The 18,368-nt window shown below is 31.8% G+C and overlaps 1 protein-coding gene across 1 annotated transcript in view; it reads right to left on the bottom strand.

Moving 5' to 3' along the window:
• Nucleotides 1-1,355: 1,355 nt before the first annotated feature.
• Nucleotides 1,356-18,368, bottom strand: part of LOC139487515 (sodium-coupled monocarboxylate transporter 1-like) — a 36,275-nt gene continuing 19,262 nt past the window's right edge. The window contains exons 4-15 of the mRNA XM_071272373.1: nucleotides 18,004-18,071; nucleotides 15,728-15,882; nucleotides 14,906-15,046; nucleotides 12,827-12,956; nucleotides 12,435-12,523; nucleotides 11,748-11,863; nucleotides 10,632-10,699; nucleotides 9,218-9,304; nucleotides 7,732-7,931; nucleotides 5,238-5,338; nucleotides 4,081-4,199; nucleotides 1,356-3,555 (exon numbers count right to left, since the gene is read on the bottom strand). Coding sequence (XP_071128474.1) covers nucleotides 3,274-3,555; nucleotides 4,081-4,199; nucleotides 5,238-5,338; nucleotides 7,732-7,931; nucleotides 9,218-9,304; nucleotides 10,632-10,699; nucleotides 11,748-11,863; nucleotides 12,435-12,523; nucleotides 12,827-12,956; nucleotides 14,906-15,046; nucleotides 15,728-15,882; nucleotides 18,004-18,071 — 1,556 coding nt within the window. The 3' untranslated portion in view covers nucleotides 1,356-3,273. The remainder of the gene's footprint in view (nucleotides 3,556-4,080; nucleotides 4,200-5,237; nucleotides 5,339-7,731; nucleotides 7,932-9,217; nucleotides 9,305-10,631; nucleotides 10,700-11,747; nucleotides 11,864-12,434; nucleotides 12,524-12,826; nucleotides 12,957-14,905; nucleotides 15,047-15,727; nucleotides 15,883-18,003; nucleotides 18,072-18,368) is intronic.

The raw sequence follows: 18,368 nt of genomic DNA, 5'->3' as shown, positions 1-18,368 counted from the left end.
TCAAGAATCGTTTTTGAGATACGGTGCGACATGTGAAAAAAAACACCCCTGTTTTAGTTACAAAGTGCCGTAACTCAAAAAGTTAAATCTTATTTTCACCAAAAAGTATACAGATCATTTGACCATCATAAGAAACAACTATATTAAGTTTCATGAAATTTGAATAAGTCGTTCTCAAGTTACAGTGTGACATGTTTACGCCGTACAGACAGACGTTCGGACACCGGACATTTGTATACCATAAAACGTCCCGTCAAAATTTTGACGGGCGTATAAAAATGGGAAACAATTCAAAGTCTTGAGAAAAAAGCCTGCGTTTTATCTGCTACAATATTATGGCTGTCTAAACCTTTGTCTAGGCATCGGTGCGATTAAGGTAACTTCAAATCAAAAGCACATGAACGATTGCTATGATACAGTAAACCAGTATATTTGCTTGTATATTTTGTATGTAACTGAAAGTTTGTTTCTATTATTGTACAGTATATTAGTCTATCATGTTGCTGTTAAATACGTGTGTTGATTAAAAAAAAAACGACCGAAAGAAAGTAAAATAAATGTGTTTATTCATCAACAATAGCAACATAATACAGGAATTGCTACCGGACTCGAAGAATTAGGCATATAATTAAGATAGAAATGGGAACTGCTCACAGCTGAATAAATATCTTAACAACAAAATAAGGAAATGTATAGAGAGTATGCAACCACAAAGTTATACTAATACTAAAAAACAAAGAACAGCATTTAATTCAATAAGCAATGAGCATACTAATGGGGAGGCCTCGCTGGTAGCTTATACACAGAAAAATTATCTGCAGGTTAGAATGAACGCCTCGCTGGTTTAAATATCACAACGCAGACATAATCATGCTAGAGGGGATTCCTTGCTGGCAGGATCACATCAATCTAGTCGGAACGCCTTGTTGGTAAGTGCAACATATAAAAAATAACCTTTCTGCCCCTCAGAAAATATCGCACCGGAGGTGATCCTCAGCTGGCACCTAAATAACGTTGTGTACTATTTTAGTGGAAAGTGCAAAGTTATCTTAAATAAAATAGATCTCCAATCGTTGGAAATTACTGACTGTAAACCCTTTCTTATGAAGCTATATTTGACGTTAATGGTAGAGGTTGTCTTGGCCTTTCTGTTTAGTTTCAGCTTTCAAATTCATCGTAAACACTCATTATATAAGGAAATAGAAGAAACATCAGTAATCGAGATTTTTTAAAATTATATTTCTATGATATTTCACGAGACTGTTGCTTATGTCTTTCTATCCTATCCTGTATTTCTAAGTTATGGACTGTTAAATACGTGTTTTGATTTAAAAAAAAAAAAAAAAACACGGGAAGAAAGTAAAAAAACAATTTTGATTCATCAACAATTGCAATTTAATACATTTACAAATTTGTCACATAATATAATCATACAGCTGAGATTTCCACCCGGTGAAAGTAAACATACATTAAAAGTTTGAAAAAGAGAAGATGGGTTATTAGAAACAAAGAAAGATGTAAACAATAACCAGCTCAGAAGAATTTGATAACAGTCGAAACTATGGGAACAGTACATATCATGTCGTAGGAAGAGATTCAAAACAATAGTCATAATACTATTGACATCAGTGATAGTATTCTATAAAAAGCTTACTTCTAGTGTCTAGTTGAAACTGTATGAAAAGTAACTGGAAGAGATAGAGAGTAAGACTTAGGCCTCGACTAACAGAACATATCTGCACGAATCTATGCCATGATATTCCAAACAGAAAACAGAGTCGCGATGGTGTTTCAAAAATGTGACTTCAAATTAAAAATATATATGTCTTTATTCACCATTCAGTCTTCCTTTAAGCAACAACCTTTTATATCAAGCATATGATAAATACTATTCAAGAATCACCGGATAGATATATATTAGCCATATGCAAGTACTAGAACTAGCAACGAACGATCCGTCAGTTTGTTTGTCTGTTCACAACGGCTACTAAATAAGTCAATGGATTTCAGTATCACTGTCTTGAGACTTAACAAGCAACTACGGAAGCTATACAAATTGGTTAGTTTGTTTTAATTTTATATGTCTTGCATTATGTTTCAGGGAAAACGGTACTATTTATTCTGCCATAGGCGACAATACTAACATTTTCTAATTTTACAACTTTTTATAATAAAAACCTGGATAAAACAGTTATGTGTGGTGTTAGTACTTTATTACTCTATTTTAAAAATTGAAGCCAAATAGTATCATGACCAATTTCCAACGGAGCTTGTTTATGTTATCAATGCCCACCGTCATTTTGCACCAAATTTATGAAATTTTGAAAGCCTTTTCGAATAATTCTCTAGAAAATATTTCAATAGGTTTTAAAATTTATATTGTAAATATAAACACTGCTGTTATTCATAGGTAAATAAAAAAATATATTGTACCCTTACATCCAATCACGGCGCTCCTAAGTTGACTTCCTTCACCTGTCCCTTCATTTTATCAGGGCTTGTGTGAATTAAGAGTTGATTATTATTGTTACAATGTAAGCGTGCATGCCATTTAGACTTATATAAAATGGCATAAGCTATGCGGTGTGCAATTTTTGGTTTTGAATATTTTTTTCCACGTACGTTAAAATATCTTTGCCAGTTTTTAACCATCGGTAAACAACTATTGCGTTAATTTGATATTATTTACTGTTCCGCAATCACTGAATATGTTAACAACATCGACCGACAATTTACCTAAATGCAACTCATAAATTAATGTTACAGAAATATACAGAAAATTGATTAAAAATTGTCAAAAAGTAAAACAATTGAGATAACTTCAAACGTAATAATGTAATTGATTTGGATGAAAACACTAATTATTCAAAATAATTACTACATGTTTTGATAAAGTTGAGAAACTACATAATGATCAAAACAAGCCCGTAATTTCATGGATGTCATATGCATATTCTTAAAGCGGACGATAATGAATAAAGCAGTTAAAGATTGTCAATGTACCCTATTTCATTTTACTTTAATATTTTTGTACCTCTTTAAATTGGAATAATCCAAAGTAAAATAGGGGTAACCAATAAGACGTATACATACGGAAATCGTCTTTTCAAGGTGTGTACAGGAACACATAATAGATAAGTTCGTGATAGTTGTTTGCATAGCGTCAAAATATATATGTAGATATTAAAAAAAATTCATATTTAAAAAAAACGAAAATGTGCAATTCAATATACATAGTGAAAAATATTTTTACATTTAAGAATAACAAAGTTTTCAGAGCTTAGTCATGTGCTCTGCATCATTGATTACCCCTGAAGGTATTGTTTCACTTTCTAAAACTTCATCGTATGATGGTGGTATGTTACTAGCACCATTTGTTTTTGGTTTATCATCTTCATCTTCAAATGTACAATTGATTTCTCCGTTTGACTTATCAAACGTGTTCAGATCTCCATTTGACTTATTAAGAGAGTCGGTACTACTTAAGGTGTCTAATTTATTTGTTGAACTCTTCTTAAGTGGAGCCTCGGAATCAGATGCAGGAATATGACGAGCCTGTCAAAGAATAAATTTATAAATCCTAAGTGATTTCAGACAACAGATTATAAGGCTTGTAATATTCAACATGCACATGTTGATAACTGATGTATTTCGGTCATTTTTGAACCTAATACAAACGTTTGAAGTTTTATCTGCGGCAACATTATTTTTCTGTTATGGGTAAACCTTCTACTGCACTTAAAACTGCCAGAAGTTAATAAATGTATTTCATTTAATATGTAAAGAGTACCTGTTTTCTTTATTTTCTTTTTCTCATTACAATAAAATTAAACTAGGAACTCCCAGTTATAAACGTCCACTATTTCTGTGCGTAAATAGAACGGTTTATTCAAATGTTAAAAAAAAGTAAAAAACCTTTACATTCATGAAAAAAAACGAAATGCAATTTAACTATATAAACTTGATTGTTGATATAAATTTAATTTATAGTTATTCATAGTTTATACTTTTTCCAGCATTTTATATCATTTGTAAAATAAGAATGTGCAATTCTACATTTAGGTCATAAAATAAACATACCCCTTTGTGGTTTACACCGAAACGCATTGGCTTCTTTATTTTCTCTGGTAGATACGGAAATAAAATATCGAACAATGGACATATTAGTTTAGGGTCTAGATCCGCAGCTCTTGTGGGACCTGTTTAAATATAAAATTCAAAACCATTATAACAAAAAACAAATGTATGTATGTTTTAGTTAATACGCAATATAAAAAAAGACAGGAGGGTTCCTATTTTTTTTCCGTATTAATTCCGCTATATACGAAATTGCCTGATGGTGTTGCATAAAAAGAACACACTCATTTTGCAGAAAGATTAAGTTTGTCTTCATATCGTCATATTATAATTCAACCATGATTCAATAAACGCAACAGTAGTATACATCTGTTTCAAAGTCTTAAATCGATTGAGAGAAAACAAATCCGGGTCACAAACAAAAACCGAAGAAACACATCAATTATAAGTGGAAAACAACGAAATAACAGAACACAAAGGTGCAACAAAAACGAACAACAATGTATGTCGCAACAAACTATGTTTAAGCATTTGTCCATAACAACTTCTTATTTAAAACCAATTAACTATTATTGGGGAAAAATTTCCTTTTTGGAAATAAGTATAAATGAAAACCATAGATACGACGAGAGTGAAAAAGAAGAACTACCAAGGAGGCAATTAAACATAATAAACGAATAATTGTCTCATGTAAATAAAGAAAAAGGCTTGCTTACATCTTAAAATTGAGAAGGACAATTTCATGCAAACCTCACCAAAACAAAATTAAAATGAAGGTATTTCAGAAGCATAAGTACTTCTTAATTGATGTTTCCTCGATTGAGCATACTATATTTCGGTATGATCAAAATATCGAGCATACAGGGTTTATACCTAAGTGCACCATGTCCCCTATTTGTCTTCCGTGTTTGAAGTTTATATGAAATGACAAAATACAATCTGTATTAGAAGATATAAAGACTTATATACCTGTTATAAAGCTGACGATCAAACCAACCCCACATACAGTTAACACGGCTGTTGCACTGTACCACATGTATGATAAATCGTAGAGTCTGACATACCCGTTATAAAACTGACGATCAAACCAACGCAACACACAGTTAACACAGCTGTTGCACTGTACCACATGAATGATGCATCGTAAAAGTCTGACATACCTGTTATAAAACTGACGATCAACCCAACGCAACACACAGTTAACACAGCTGTTGCACTGTACCACATGTAGGATAAATCGTAGAGTCGCTGCAGTGGATCACTGTAATAAATAGATAAACGTAACCGTATTGTTGTAATAACGACAATGCATGGCTTATTATTGGATTTTAGCCTACATTTCACTTTAACTGTAATCTTACCATGCTTAATTAAAAGATCGACTATATCGTCTGATAAAACAGAACTTGTTTTCTTAAAAACTTGGAAGATGCAAATTTCTTGGTTTAGGTCAGAACAAATGTCATTCCATAAAGAAATGTACGGATTCCCCAAATATAAATACACCGAAGATGATGGAATTTCTTATTGACAACATTTGTTGAATTATGTTTGTTGATAATTGTAGCAGAGTGTATTCCAATGAGAACGATTTGACCACCACTGCTGACGGATTTATTTTTAAACTTACATGATTCAGATTTCATACAAAACTTTCCCAAAGACATAAAAGAAAGACAAACATCAGCAAAGTTCTTTTATGTCACATTCAGATATATTGATGGTGTTCTTTCGCTCAAAACATACATTTCAATAAATGCTTACATATCTTTGATAGCAGTCAGAGATTTTGTGTTGACAGGAATTGTCATAGATGTTGTCAAATTAAACTTTGTAGAACTTTCTATCCCGGGAATAGAATACCTTAATTGTGTTTTGGCAAAACCTTTCAGAATTATGTGTCTACAATGCTCGATATTGACACACATGGACGACTTCACACTAGAATCTATTTGAAACGGGATGATTCCAACGGTCGCATTGTATTCTTCAAATTTCTCAGCCGTCACATATCATTTGTTCCACCGTCTAAATATTTCATTTTAACTGAGTTAAACTAAGGTTTTAACTCCCATAGGCAAAGTGGACTATAGATGAATTTGGCTATTTATTTTAGGTATTTTTGACATATAGCTCTTCAGCGATTTTCAGTACTTATCTTTCTTCGGATTACACATGTTAGGCTTTGAGCGTTCCTGATGAAGGTAAATCCAGAAAAGTGCGTCGAACGCAATAAATTATTGAACGTGTTTTTTTTTTTACATCACTGGGTCGATACTTCTGCTGGTGGACTATCAGTCCCCGAGTATCATCAGCTCAGTAGTCAGTGCTTCGGTACTGACATGATTTAACCAACTTTACTAAAATTGTCCGTTTATAAATTTTGAAATTATTATAAAACTAAGGTTTCAACTCCCTCAGGAAAAGTTCACTTTATATGAATTTGGCTATTTATTTTAGGTATTTTTGACATATTTTCGGTACTTATCTATCTTCGGATAACAAATGTTTGGCTTTGAGCGTTCCTGATGAAGGAAAATCCTGAAAGCGCATCGAACGCAATAAATTATTAAACGTGTTGTTTTTTAAATGTTGTAATACGTTACGCTTATAGTTTCCTCTAAACGGACTTCATTAATAGGGGAGTGCTCCTTATACATATACGACCTTAAAAGGGTAACGAGGAAGAATACAGAAAACGCTACATAAGTTTCACGGTCATCATTTACAAACACGATTGACTGATAAGTCATGTATGTATCTAAACTCCCTATCTACACGTTTTCGCGGTCTTAGATGATCTTAGATCTTAAGATACCAGTATGATCGTCTAATCTATAATATTACTTTTATTTGTATTTGTTCAGATTGAATTATCACGGGTGATAAATATAAAGAAACTCATCATAGATACCAGGATAGAATTTTGTTTTAACGCCAGACGCGCTATTAGTTCACAAAAGACTCATCTGTGACGCACGAATCCAAAAAAGGCAAAAAGGCCAAATAAAGTACGAAGGTGAGGAGCAAAACTCACAAAAGTCTTAACAGCTAAGGTAATCTATTCATGAAGCACTAAAGCCCCAGTATTTCAAACATTAAAAAGTTTTGTAAACAGAAGTGCTGACTTCTGGGCTGGTGAAACCCTCGGGTAATCAGAACTCCACTAGCAGTGGCATCGACCCAGTGGTAAATAAACTAATCATAGATACCAGGATTGAATTTTGTATTCACGCCAGACGCGCGTGTCGTCCAAAAAAGACTCGTCAGTGACGCTCGAATCCACAAAAGCGTAAGAGTAGATGGAGACACTTATATGATCATATATATATACATGTTTTTTCGTATACTATATTTCATAATACCTGCCTTATTTTCTCATTCATGCCTTTTTACCGATAAATCCAAGTAACATACATACATCTGCCGATACTAAACCAGGAACTACAAGCCTTCCATGAACACTTGAATTAAATAGTGGTTTTAGTAGGTTAATTGCCAGTATCCTATTCTTATATTTTTTATACAAATGTATGAAACAAAATCTTTTTGACTTTGATGCTTTTTTAAAATTTAGATTTCCGTCGAACAAATTTATGACAACAAAGTGACAGAGTATACACCATAAATTAAATATATAATATATAAAATCACCTGTCATCTGCAGCAGCTATCGATGCATTAAACATAGCAGTTGTCGTAGGCATAGCAGTTGTCGATGCGTTATTAGTAATGTTCCAAATGCAGTCTGTGGTATACACTGGAGCTTTTGGTATATTTGGTTTATGTATCTGAGCACCAACACCAATCCAAAACATAAACACAAGTCCACTGAATAATCCTGTATAAGCTCCCTGTCAATCATTTGTACAATAATCAGACATTTTACTTCTTTTAAAATCACATAAAATGCTCTGCTCAACAAAATGTCTTATCAGTATACACAAACATGAACAACGAAAAAGATTGAGAACATGCATATTTTCTATTGTGCCATGTGACCAAATGTGTTTTTCTGTACAAATAAAGAAGTCCCCTTTCTCCTTTTTTCCGTTATTATAAAATATAAATACAGTAAAGTCACCGAGTGTGATCAAGCAATTCCAAAACAGTTGATCGTTATCATAATAAAGAATATTGCACCAAAGTCATGTTGTTTTATCAATACCTTGAATACCTGAATAATTCTGACTTTTTGAATGAAATTATAGATCTTACTGAAAAATAAATATCTTGAGGTACCAGTCTTGTATCACAACTCCAGTGTCCGGTGCATGTCAAAACATGTAGGGAAACAAAATAGTCCATTTTTTTCTGAATTTTTTTTCGGGACTCATATTTTTCCGTTTGATTATAGGTTTGTGCTGAATTGAAACATATATATAGATTTAAAAAAAATCTTGCATCTTTATGGGAATATCAATCCAGGAAGTGGAAGGATATCATGTTTACTGGGAGTGGTGCGGCCTAGTAAAAACAGAAAACAGAAAGTAGAAAAAAAAATGTTTTGACTTCAGGATTACGTAACTTATTATTTGTCGTGGCATGACCCACGTTTTTTTCCATTAATTCACAATTTCACATTAGTACATACACGATATGAACATGAAAAAAAATTTCTATGTAACATTTTTTATTTTTTTATTTTCAAAGATCAGCTGTTTCGTATGTAAGCCTAAGGAGCAGTCAATTACAAGACTGCAACCTGCAGATACTTATGTAACGCTGCAACTTTCTTACTGGAAACATACTTGTATTTGCTTGCACATTTGATAAAAACAATAACTGAAAGTTCATAATCCTTGAGTTTTATAATATTGTGATAACCAGTAGTCTGATGATAATGATGGAGTGCAAATCACATGAAAACTTTTTCTTGATGCAAAGCAATTATCATTTATGTAATAACATTGGCATACGGTGCGGTGCATATGATTACAAAACTCAAACTTGGTCATTGCTGCTGTTAGAACTTCGTCCACAAGCTTACCATCTACCCTTACTTTTACCGTTTATTTTTACTTTTACTTACCCATACCCACTTATTTGACCATCAACTAGGTAATTTCAGTTGGAAGAACTTCGTCCCCAAGCTAAACATCGACCCTTACTTTTAGCATGTACTCTTTCTTTCACTTACCCACTTGTTTGACCACGGAAACATCATTCCAAGAATAAAGAGTCCTAGTAATGGACCACCAATCATTCCAAACAGAGACAGTGCAGCCTACAACATAAATATATATAAAATGATTCTTTTCTTTCATGTAAAATGCTTAGTTTATTTCCAATAAATTTGAAATGAGAAATTAACATTAGAAAATGTTTTAACAGATTCAAACGAGTGGATATATGGCAAATTTAGTCATATAAAATATAAGATAAGTGTCAAATCACAAAAATACTTCGAAGAAAATTCAAAACGGAAAGTCCCTAAAATAAATTTTTTTTAAGGAACATATTTTTCGCCATTTACGCATCCTTTGCTTTAAAATATTCCGTTATAAACTACGTATAGTTAACCTTTGATAATCAAAACAATAATTGAATGATTGAAAACTTAGATCATTTACTTTTAATGATTTTTTAAACAGGTTTTCTTCTTCCTTAAATGGACATTAGTTTTCAAAGTCATGTTCACCGGTATGACTCAAATTCCCTTAATTGATTTATAACATATATGCAAATTACTAAAAGTCTGAAATAAACAATTAACAATGCATCTATTAGATAATATATATCAGCATTTAGTCTGTATTTTAGTCTAGACGACATTTAACTAACTATCGAGATGACCTCCAAAAACTGACGACATAACACAATATAAACATAAACATGAAAATTAATAGACAGCAACCTCGTGTAATTGGATTTTCTATGCCTGTTTGGATTCATGTTATAGGTACAAAAAAATGTGACTAATTCATCATCACTGTTTCTTGGCTATTTTTACAAAAAACCAAAATGGCTGCTAAAAGCGAATGTCATTTCACCATTTCACTTTCATTAATGTTTGAACAACACAAATCATTGTTTATATATATATCTCGTAGCTAGTGTCCCCTTAAGCTAAATTGGTTATGAAACCATGTAGTAACATATGTTAACTCTCCTCGTTCCTGAGTATAGAACTCAAACCAAAAACACGTGATTGTTTTCACCTCTGTTAGTCCTTGAAACTTTAATAGCATATTTATCAAACATTTATTACATATATCTTAAAACAATCATTGTAATTCTAATAAGACGTAAATTTAACACTGTCTCAAACAAAATCAGACAAAGCTGCTTGAAAAGCTTTTACGCAAACTATCAGGTTTGAATCATATAACGTATTTGTAAAAAAGTAACTCATGTATTTTCCAAACTACTACAACAGTTATATTGGCACAACTTATTGGAATTCTTGGTCAACTTTGTACTTGTTTGGCTTTCTAACTATTTTGACCTGACGTCACTGCTGAGTCTTATAAAGACAAAACGCCCGTCTGGCGTATCAAATTATAAGCCTGGTACCTTTGATAACTAATTATATTAATGACTAATTTTCTTACCTGTAAAACTCCACCTAACAGCGATGCTACATACGTCAATCCCAAACAGATAATACCGAAAATAAAGACTAAAACGAACAATAAATTAACACAATCAGATACACTTACATAAAAAAACAATGTTTGCTCCAACAAACAGAAAAAGGTATGTTTGGAATGTTATATGCATGTCACTCGTGTCTGTTATAATGTTGTTTTGAATTTGGCAATTACTTCATAATTTGTACGGTCTAAATTTAATTGGAATGTCATTATATTTGTTTTGTTTTAGAAATTGGCATCGAAATGTTTTAGAAAAATAAAAACATGTGTTTTGCAAAGAAGATATTCTGCTTTATTATACTGATTTACTGTCTTGTAAGCACCACCGAATTAGTCCCTAGAAAGACAAATAATGTATAAAACGTAAAATTCATAGACCCTTTGTAGACTAATTAGAAATTCAAATAGCAGAGGAATACGCAAGGACACTCAAAACATTCACTAGATTTCAAATCAAGTACACGTGTTTACAAGACAAACACCCCATGCAAAGCATATGTAAAATCAGGTTACATTATTTTATCGATGTTAATCTCGTAAATCGATTAAACATAGACATTTCAAGGTAACGAACGAAGGTGTTAAGAAACAGATCAATAATAATCTTTAATCGTGAAACAGTTGTTCTCTTAATCTTAGATAACCCCAATACCATAATTCTGTTCGTTCGAGACAATGGAAAGTCGATTTTTTAAATTTGTAAATGTGTATTTTTTTTCACATGTACCATGCATAATATTATGTGTCAATGTAATCCAATTTATCACACATTTTGCATTGTGATCATGCTTTAAAGTTTAAATTTATATTACAGTTTAGTGACAATGAACAAATAAATCTTGACCAAATATTCGATGTGAATTCAAGTACATATTTGCATGGAACTCTATATATTTTAAATCATACATTGTCATTTTAGACAGTTATCAATTTATCAAGATTACCATGACATTGTCGCTGCGAAAATTATATCTCTAATATTTTAGACTCGAGCAACAAAGTATCAAAACAATATTTATATATCCTATTATATTTACTTTGCCACTGCACATGAGAAAGATAATATAAAAATACCTAGGATTTTAGAAACCAGCGTTGCTTTTTCCTCTGACAAATCTGGAACAAAATAACTTTTGACGACATCTTGTAATACCACTGCTGACAGAGAGTTCAAACCAGAAGATACAGTGCTGAAATGTAAAAGAAAGATTTAAATACAAACGCATTTAGAGATTTCTTTAACTGGGAAACTCACCGCCTTTTGGTATACATAGCACAGTTAGAACTTAAAGGATCAAAAATCTTTATCGAGTAGAAAATCTTGCGCTCTGCTTCAAAGTTTCGGATGGAACAAATTTGTAAAAGGGCATTTTTACTTACGGTCATCATCTTAAAAAAAAACATTTAAGCAAGTTTCAAAATAGTTTTTAGTTTATTTCGTTGGGCTAACATACTATTTCAAAATTCATAATTTTAAAATCTTTTTAGATTATTCCGTTGGGCTATATAATTAAATCTTCTGACATACCATAGCAAAATAGGATGTGGGGTGTCTATCCATTACACAAAATCAGTACGTATACAACAAAGACACATTTTCGTGATAAGAAGATGTCTTTAGTAAGTCACTGGGTTATCATTTCTTTAGGTTAAAGGTTCGTCATTGATCGATTTGATCTGAAAGCCTCTCTGTATTAATTTAACGAATTAGTAACTCGGTTTCCACTTGCGGTTATTATCAAATATTATCAAAAATTATACCTCAATGCTCCGCTGAAGAGAGAGGCCACAAATAATCCTGGAAATCCTGGTAGACTACCAAGAACGTCCATTACAAATAACGGTAAAAGCTGAAAAATAATGAAGTAATCCAGACTCTGTAGGAATATATTTGTTTTCATAATTTTGTATCTCATTATTTAAAGAGAGCATTCGAACTAGTGTCTTAGAAATTGTCTTTCGAAAAATTCATACGTTTGTAGACATAAAATTTATAAAATTGACCAGATAATTGATATTCATGTAATCATCGAACTTTTGGACTGATGATACCCTCGGGGATGAAACTTCCACCAGCAGTGGCATTGACCCAGTGGTGTAAATAGTTATCAAAGGTACCAGGCTAATAATTTAATAGATAATCGATTTCTTACCTGATCCGAAGTTTTTATTGATTTATATAAAAACGGATCACAGTGACTGTACAAACCAAAGACAACCATACCAATCAAACAGCACAAATATAAAATAAAACATAGTCCTGGGAAATTCAACCACAGTGCTCTGAAAAACAAAAATCATGCAAAATCAATAATACGCATCAGACATCACAAGTATATTAAAAAAAAAATAATCACGTGAACTTTTATTAAAATGCTACAAGTAAAATACTAACAATCATAAACAGTACCAATCAGAAAACACAAGTACTAAGTATTTGATAAAGCATTGTCCTGTGAAGTTTAATCACAATGCTCTAAAACACGAACCATAGTAAAAAAACCAATCAGAAAACACAAGAACTAAGTTTTGTGGATTCCTTTTTTTTCGTGGGTACCAATTTTCGTGGATTAACGAAAACTTACATGTTCGTGGCTATTTCATTTCGTTATTTTGTTGAAATCTGCGTACAAGACTATATAAAATTTGTCATTTATTTAATTTCGTGGTTCACTTGTACCCGTAAAATTAAGGATGAGTGGTATCTAAGGAATGATAATGAATTTACAGTAAACCCTAAAGCACAGTCCTTGGATGTTTATTCACAATGCTTCAAAAACATACACAACCAAACCAAACAGATAACAAGTGTGTAGAATGAATTATAGTCATCAAAAATTCAATAAAAATGATCTGCGAAACACATAATAAAATCAACGGTACCAATTTTGTTGCACCAGATGCGCATTTCGACAAAATATGTCTCTTCAGTGATGCTCGTGGCCAAAATATTTGAAATCCAAAGCTTATATAAAAGATGAAGAGCTATAATCCAAAAGGTCCAAAAAGTATAGTCAAATTCGTGAAAGGAATCAGAGCTATGCATGAGGGAGATACATTCCTTAATTTATAATAATTTCTAATATTTTGTAACAGCAAATTTAAATAACACAAAAAATCCGTATTTGATACAACAAAAACAATTAAACAACACGTGTATATGATATAAAATAGTCCTAAACAGTTCCACCAGGTTGAACAGAAAAACAAAATAATAAAAAAGACTAAAATAGTAAATATCCGCCCGAAAACACAAGATCTTGATAAAACATAGCCGTAGAAGGTTAAAGGTTAAGTTGCTCCTAAAAATCATAGGCAATTACACAATTATACCAATCCGACATCACAAGACTACAATAAACATACCATGACAGATTGCTTTGCTTTAAAACAATCTATAGACTATTGTACCAACCAGACAATACAAGATGATGACAAAACATAGCCATGAGAAGTTCAATCACATTGACCTGCAAAATATACATGATGAACAACAGTTCTTGTCTTACAACACGAGTATGTGATAATACCAAGTCCATGGAAGATCAACCACATTACTCTGCAAACCAATGTATAGACAACTTTTACCAACCAAACAACAAAAGCATATAGATAAAACTTAAAACTGGATGTAAAAAAAGATGTAGTATGATTGCCAATGAGACAACGCTCCACAATAATTCGACCACATTCATCTGATAGAACATGAATGAACCATAGTCAACAATACCATACCAATAACACATTTATTGGTATTACAACAATATTGCCATAGAGACATTAAACAAAAGAAAACATTATATAAATCTACTACATATTACATATGACTTGTGAAAATTCGTAGGCTTGTCCTTCTAGTTATATGGATGAGCTATATAACCTTCAAATACCTAGGTAATTTTAAAAGGTACCTCAAATGGAATTTCTTTATCGGCAGATGCAGTAAGCTGATTGATTGATTGTTGGTTGCTTAACATCCAGTGGCAAAAAAACATACATTATCTGACACTGGACGTTAAGCAACCAATAATCAATCAGTATTTTATCTAAATTTCAGTGATTTCAATGATTTATCAGGGTGAAACAGTTTTTCACACATTAAGCGTGTGTAAATAAAGACGACATTAGTTTACTTATGTTGAATCGAGCGCGATCAGGTCGTCAAAAGGGTAAGCGTCTACTGCATGCATCATCCACCCTGTTCATCAACACTTATCACTGTTCAAACTTACATCTGAGCTTGCTTTAATGTGGGGACTGTGCAACATCTTTGTACTTGAGCTTGATTTACTCCATAGATAGCAACCCAAGTAAATGCTCCGCCTATTACTAGTGACCAAACACTGTGTCGAACAGCAGGATCTGGACTGAAACTATAAAACAAAAGAGAAACATGAAATAAACTGTAACTCATAGAGACAAAAAAATATGAAATTTAATAGTATTATCTTTGTTTTCAAATTGCAGAATTTAAAAAACCCATTATATTAATGTTGAATAAAGATAGCAGGTTAAATTTAAAATTCAAGGGAAAATAAAACACAAATGGGATTGATAACAGCTTTAATAATATCAACAGAAAAAATAGGTCAGAAACGTGTCAGGGTAAAAAGCTTTTTTTATACCTGGCAGTTGATATTTATTTTTCAGCATTCATTATGAAGAAAAACAATAAACTCAAAGTTATTTAATTAACAACAATTTTATTTTAAAAATCACCTAATGTTAATATCGATGAGTGAAATTCAGATTTCATTTTTATTTCAAACATTTGCATATTTGAAGTGCGTATCAACAAAATGTCATTATCAGTTTCACTTTATACAACTATACAAAAATGCCACACCGGCTATGATGGAGCACTTCATAAAATGTTTAATTTTCATTAAAAAACAAAATGTTTTTTTAATTAGTTGTGTGCTTGAATGTTATAATGACAGCCTAGTATCTTATCCTTATTTGTGTCAGAGTCGCTGCCTGTATTTTCGTGATCGATATGCGGAGAAAAAGAAAAAATGGTATATATTATAATGCTTGAATATCTTGATACCTACTCATCAAAATAAACTCTTCCGCTGTCGTAAGCAAGTTGCCATGCTTCACCAAACCCACCAACTTCTATGCTTCCCTTTATCAGAATTGCTATCAGACCGGTAAACATTATAATAACTTGAAATGAGTCTGTGATTAACACTGCTTTCATTCCACCCTAAAATTAACATAAACCATTTTTATAAATAAAGGCAACAGTAGTACACCGCTATTCAAAAATCATAAATCGATTGAGAGAACACAAATCCGGGTACGATCTAAAACCGAGGGAAACACATCTAATATAAGAGGAAACAACGAACAACAAAAATAAAATCCAACGTAAATAGTAACGAACTATTAGATAAAAGCTGCCATATTTCTAGGTACAGGACATTTCAAGAAAAAAATGATAGGTTGAACCTGGTTTTATGGCTATCAACACTCGCGCTTTACGACAATGGTAAATATACCACTGAAATGACAATATTACATTAACAATACTAATTTTACTGCACCAGATTTGCTTTTCGAAAATAAATGTGTGTTTGGTGATACTCGAGACCAAACTCTTTAAAATAGGAAACATATACAAACTTTGAAGGGTTAAACAAACCAAAGAGGACCTAATGTTACCCAAATCAGTGAAAGGAGTCTGAAATGCAGTCGGTAGGTAATTTCCTCAAACAAGATTGTCTCTCTATGACCAGTCAAGTTAAACAATCAAATTACAGGATAAGATGTTATATTTCACTCCAGTGTAACGTATGACAATGATACAGTCTTGAGACACAACTCAATAATACAAAATAGACATTTTCTTCTTCTGGTATATATTCAGGTCATGGATTAGATACAAAACAATTTTTTTAGGGATGTGTTTCAATCTGTTGTGAAACGAAATTCCGCTTATAATGAATAAAATATGGTTCGATCGGATTTCCATATGAAAATGTGAAGTCATTATACATAATCTCAACGCGAATTGATGATATAAATATACAAGATATTGCCGTCAATATATACTAAACACATATTTCGATATAGGAGCATGTATCTAGACATTCTAACATTTAGTTTTAAATAAGGAAATAAAGCTAATCTTTTATATCTTTAAGGACAAAAATTATCTCATATTGCGACAGTTTTCTGTCATTTTGATTTAAATATCCGTGTAATAACTTATCCAAAATATCCATAGGTCATTATTTCAACACGATAATAATAAAAGACCACTTTAATGTTTATATGAAAAAACTGCTTTTGGCATACTTGTTTAAATAAAGATTCTTTTAATATGCATTGCTTTTTTAATGTTAGAATTGGCTTTCTTACCATTTTTTTTTATAAAAAATAAATAAAAAATAATAGTTTAATGTGAATCTAAAACAATTACTAGATTAGATTAGTTTTTATTTTGTCATGTTTGTATACAATTAGAGATGTATATGATCATATATGCATAAACATTATTTATAATTAACTAATGATAATAGTACATGGAGGTGCTCTGTCCAGTCCAGAACCCAGAGTAACAAGCAATGGGTCATATTGTATATTTTTATTTATAAGATGAGTTATTTCGTTTACTTTACTTCTATATCCTAACCAATGAAATAAGAATTAATCAGTTTCTACATTTTAATCTAATTATATTCAATTTTTATGTTGTTATCATTCTAGGCATTGCGATTTGCACATAAACTGTAATAATCAATTATGCGATGTTTTTGTTTTTTAAATATAATTCGTACTTTAAATTGGAGCAAGTAGTAGTGATCTGTAGTTTACTAATGTTCAACTTTAATAAATCCTTTTATCCTGCAATCAGCCAACTAATATACAAAAAAAGTAAAATCACAAAAATACTGAACTCCGGGTAAAATTTAAAAAGAAAAGTCCCTAATCAAATAACAAAATCAAAAGGTCAAACACATCAAACGAGTGGATAACAACTGTCATACCTCTGACTTGGTAACAAAAATGTTTGCTTTATATGTACTTTAACCAATAAAGTCTTATGCTACCCCGAATCAATGTTGAGCATGCAGTAATGTGTTAGAAGACACAAAACCAGATAAATACTGTGTATGAGGAAATAGCTTTATCGGTGTTAAGTTTGTTTGAATTCTGCACATCAATTTAATTAACAAACTTAAAATAACCATCTATCTAACGAGATATTAAACCTATTTTTATTGATGTTTATAAGCACTAGACATCATCATATTCGGATTCAGTCAGATATCCAAACGAGACATAATGACACTGAGCCATGTCGTAATATAATGGTACTCACAATAGACGTGTACAGTGTACAGACTGCTCCAACAGATATGACTGATCCCCATAGCGTAAACCCGGTCACTGCAATAGAGGTTAAACCAAACGCCATGAGTAGAAGGCACATTGTTAATTAACTAATTAGAAGGCATATCGTCCATAAACTCATTGAAAGGCATTTTGTCCATCAACTCATTAGATGGCATATTGTCCATAAACTCATTAGATGGCATAAAAGAATGTTGATAAAAATAAAAAATCAGCTCTTTAACAAATTAGAGCTGCTGACTAGTGGTCATGCCTAGTGCTTACGAATACCAGTTAAGCTCCTTAAAGACATGCTAATTATTGCATGTCATTAACATTTCATCTTTTAAACTA

This window comes from Mytilus edulis, chromosome 9 (assembly GCF_963676685.1).
Source record: "Mytilus edulis chromosome 9, xbMytEdul2.2, whole genome shotgun sequence".
In the NCBI taxonomy this organism is placed as follows: Eukaryota; Metazoa; Mollusca; class Bivalvia; order Mytilida; family Mytilidae; genus Mytilus; species Mytilus edulis.
Note: the sequence above shows the minus strand (reverse complement) of the source record. Positions and strands in the feature narration are given on the sequence as shown.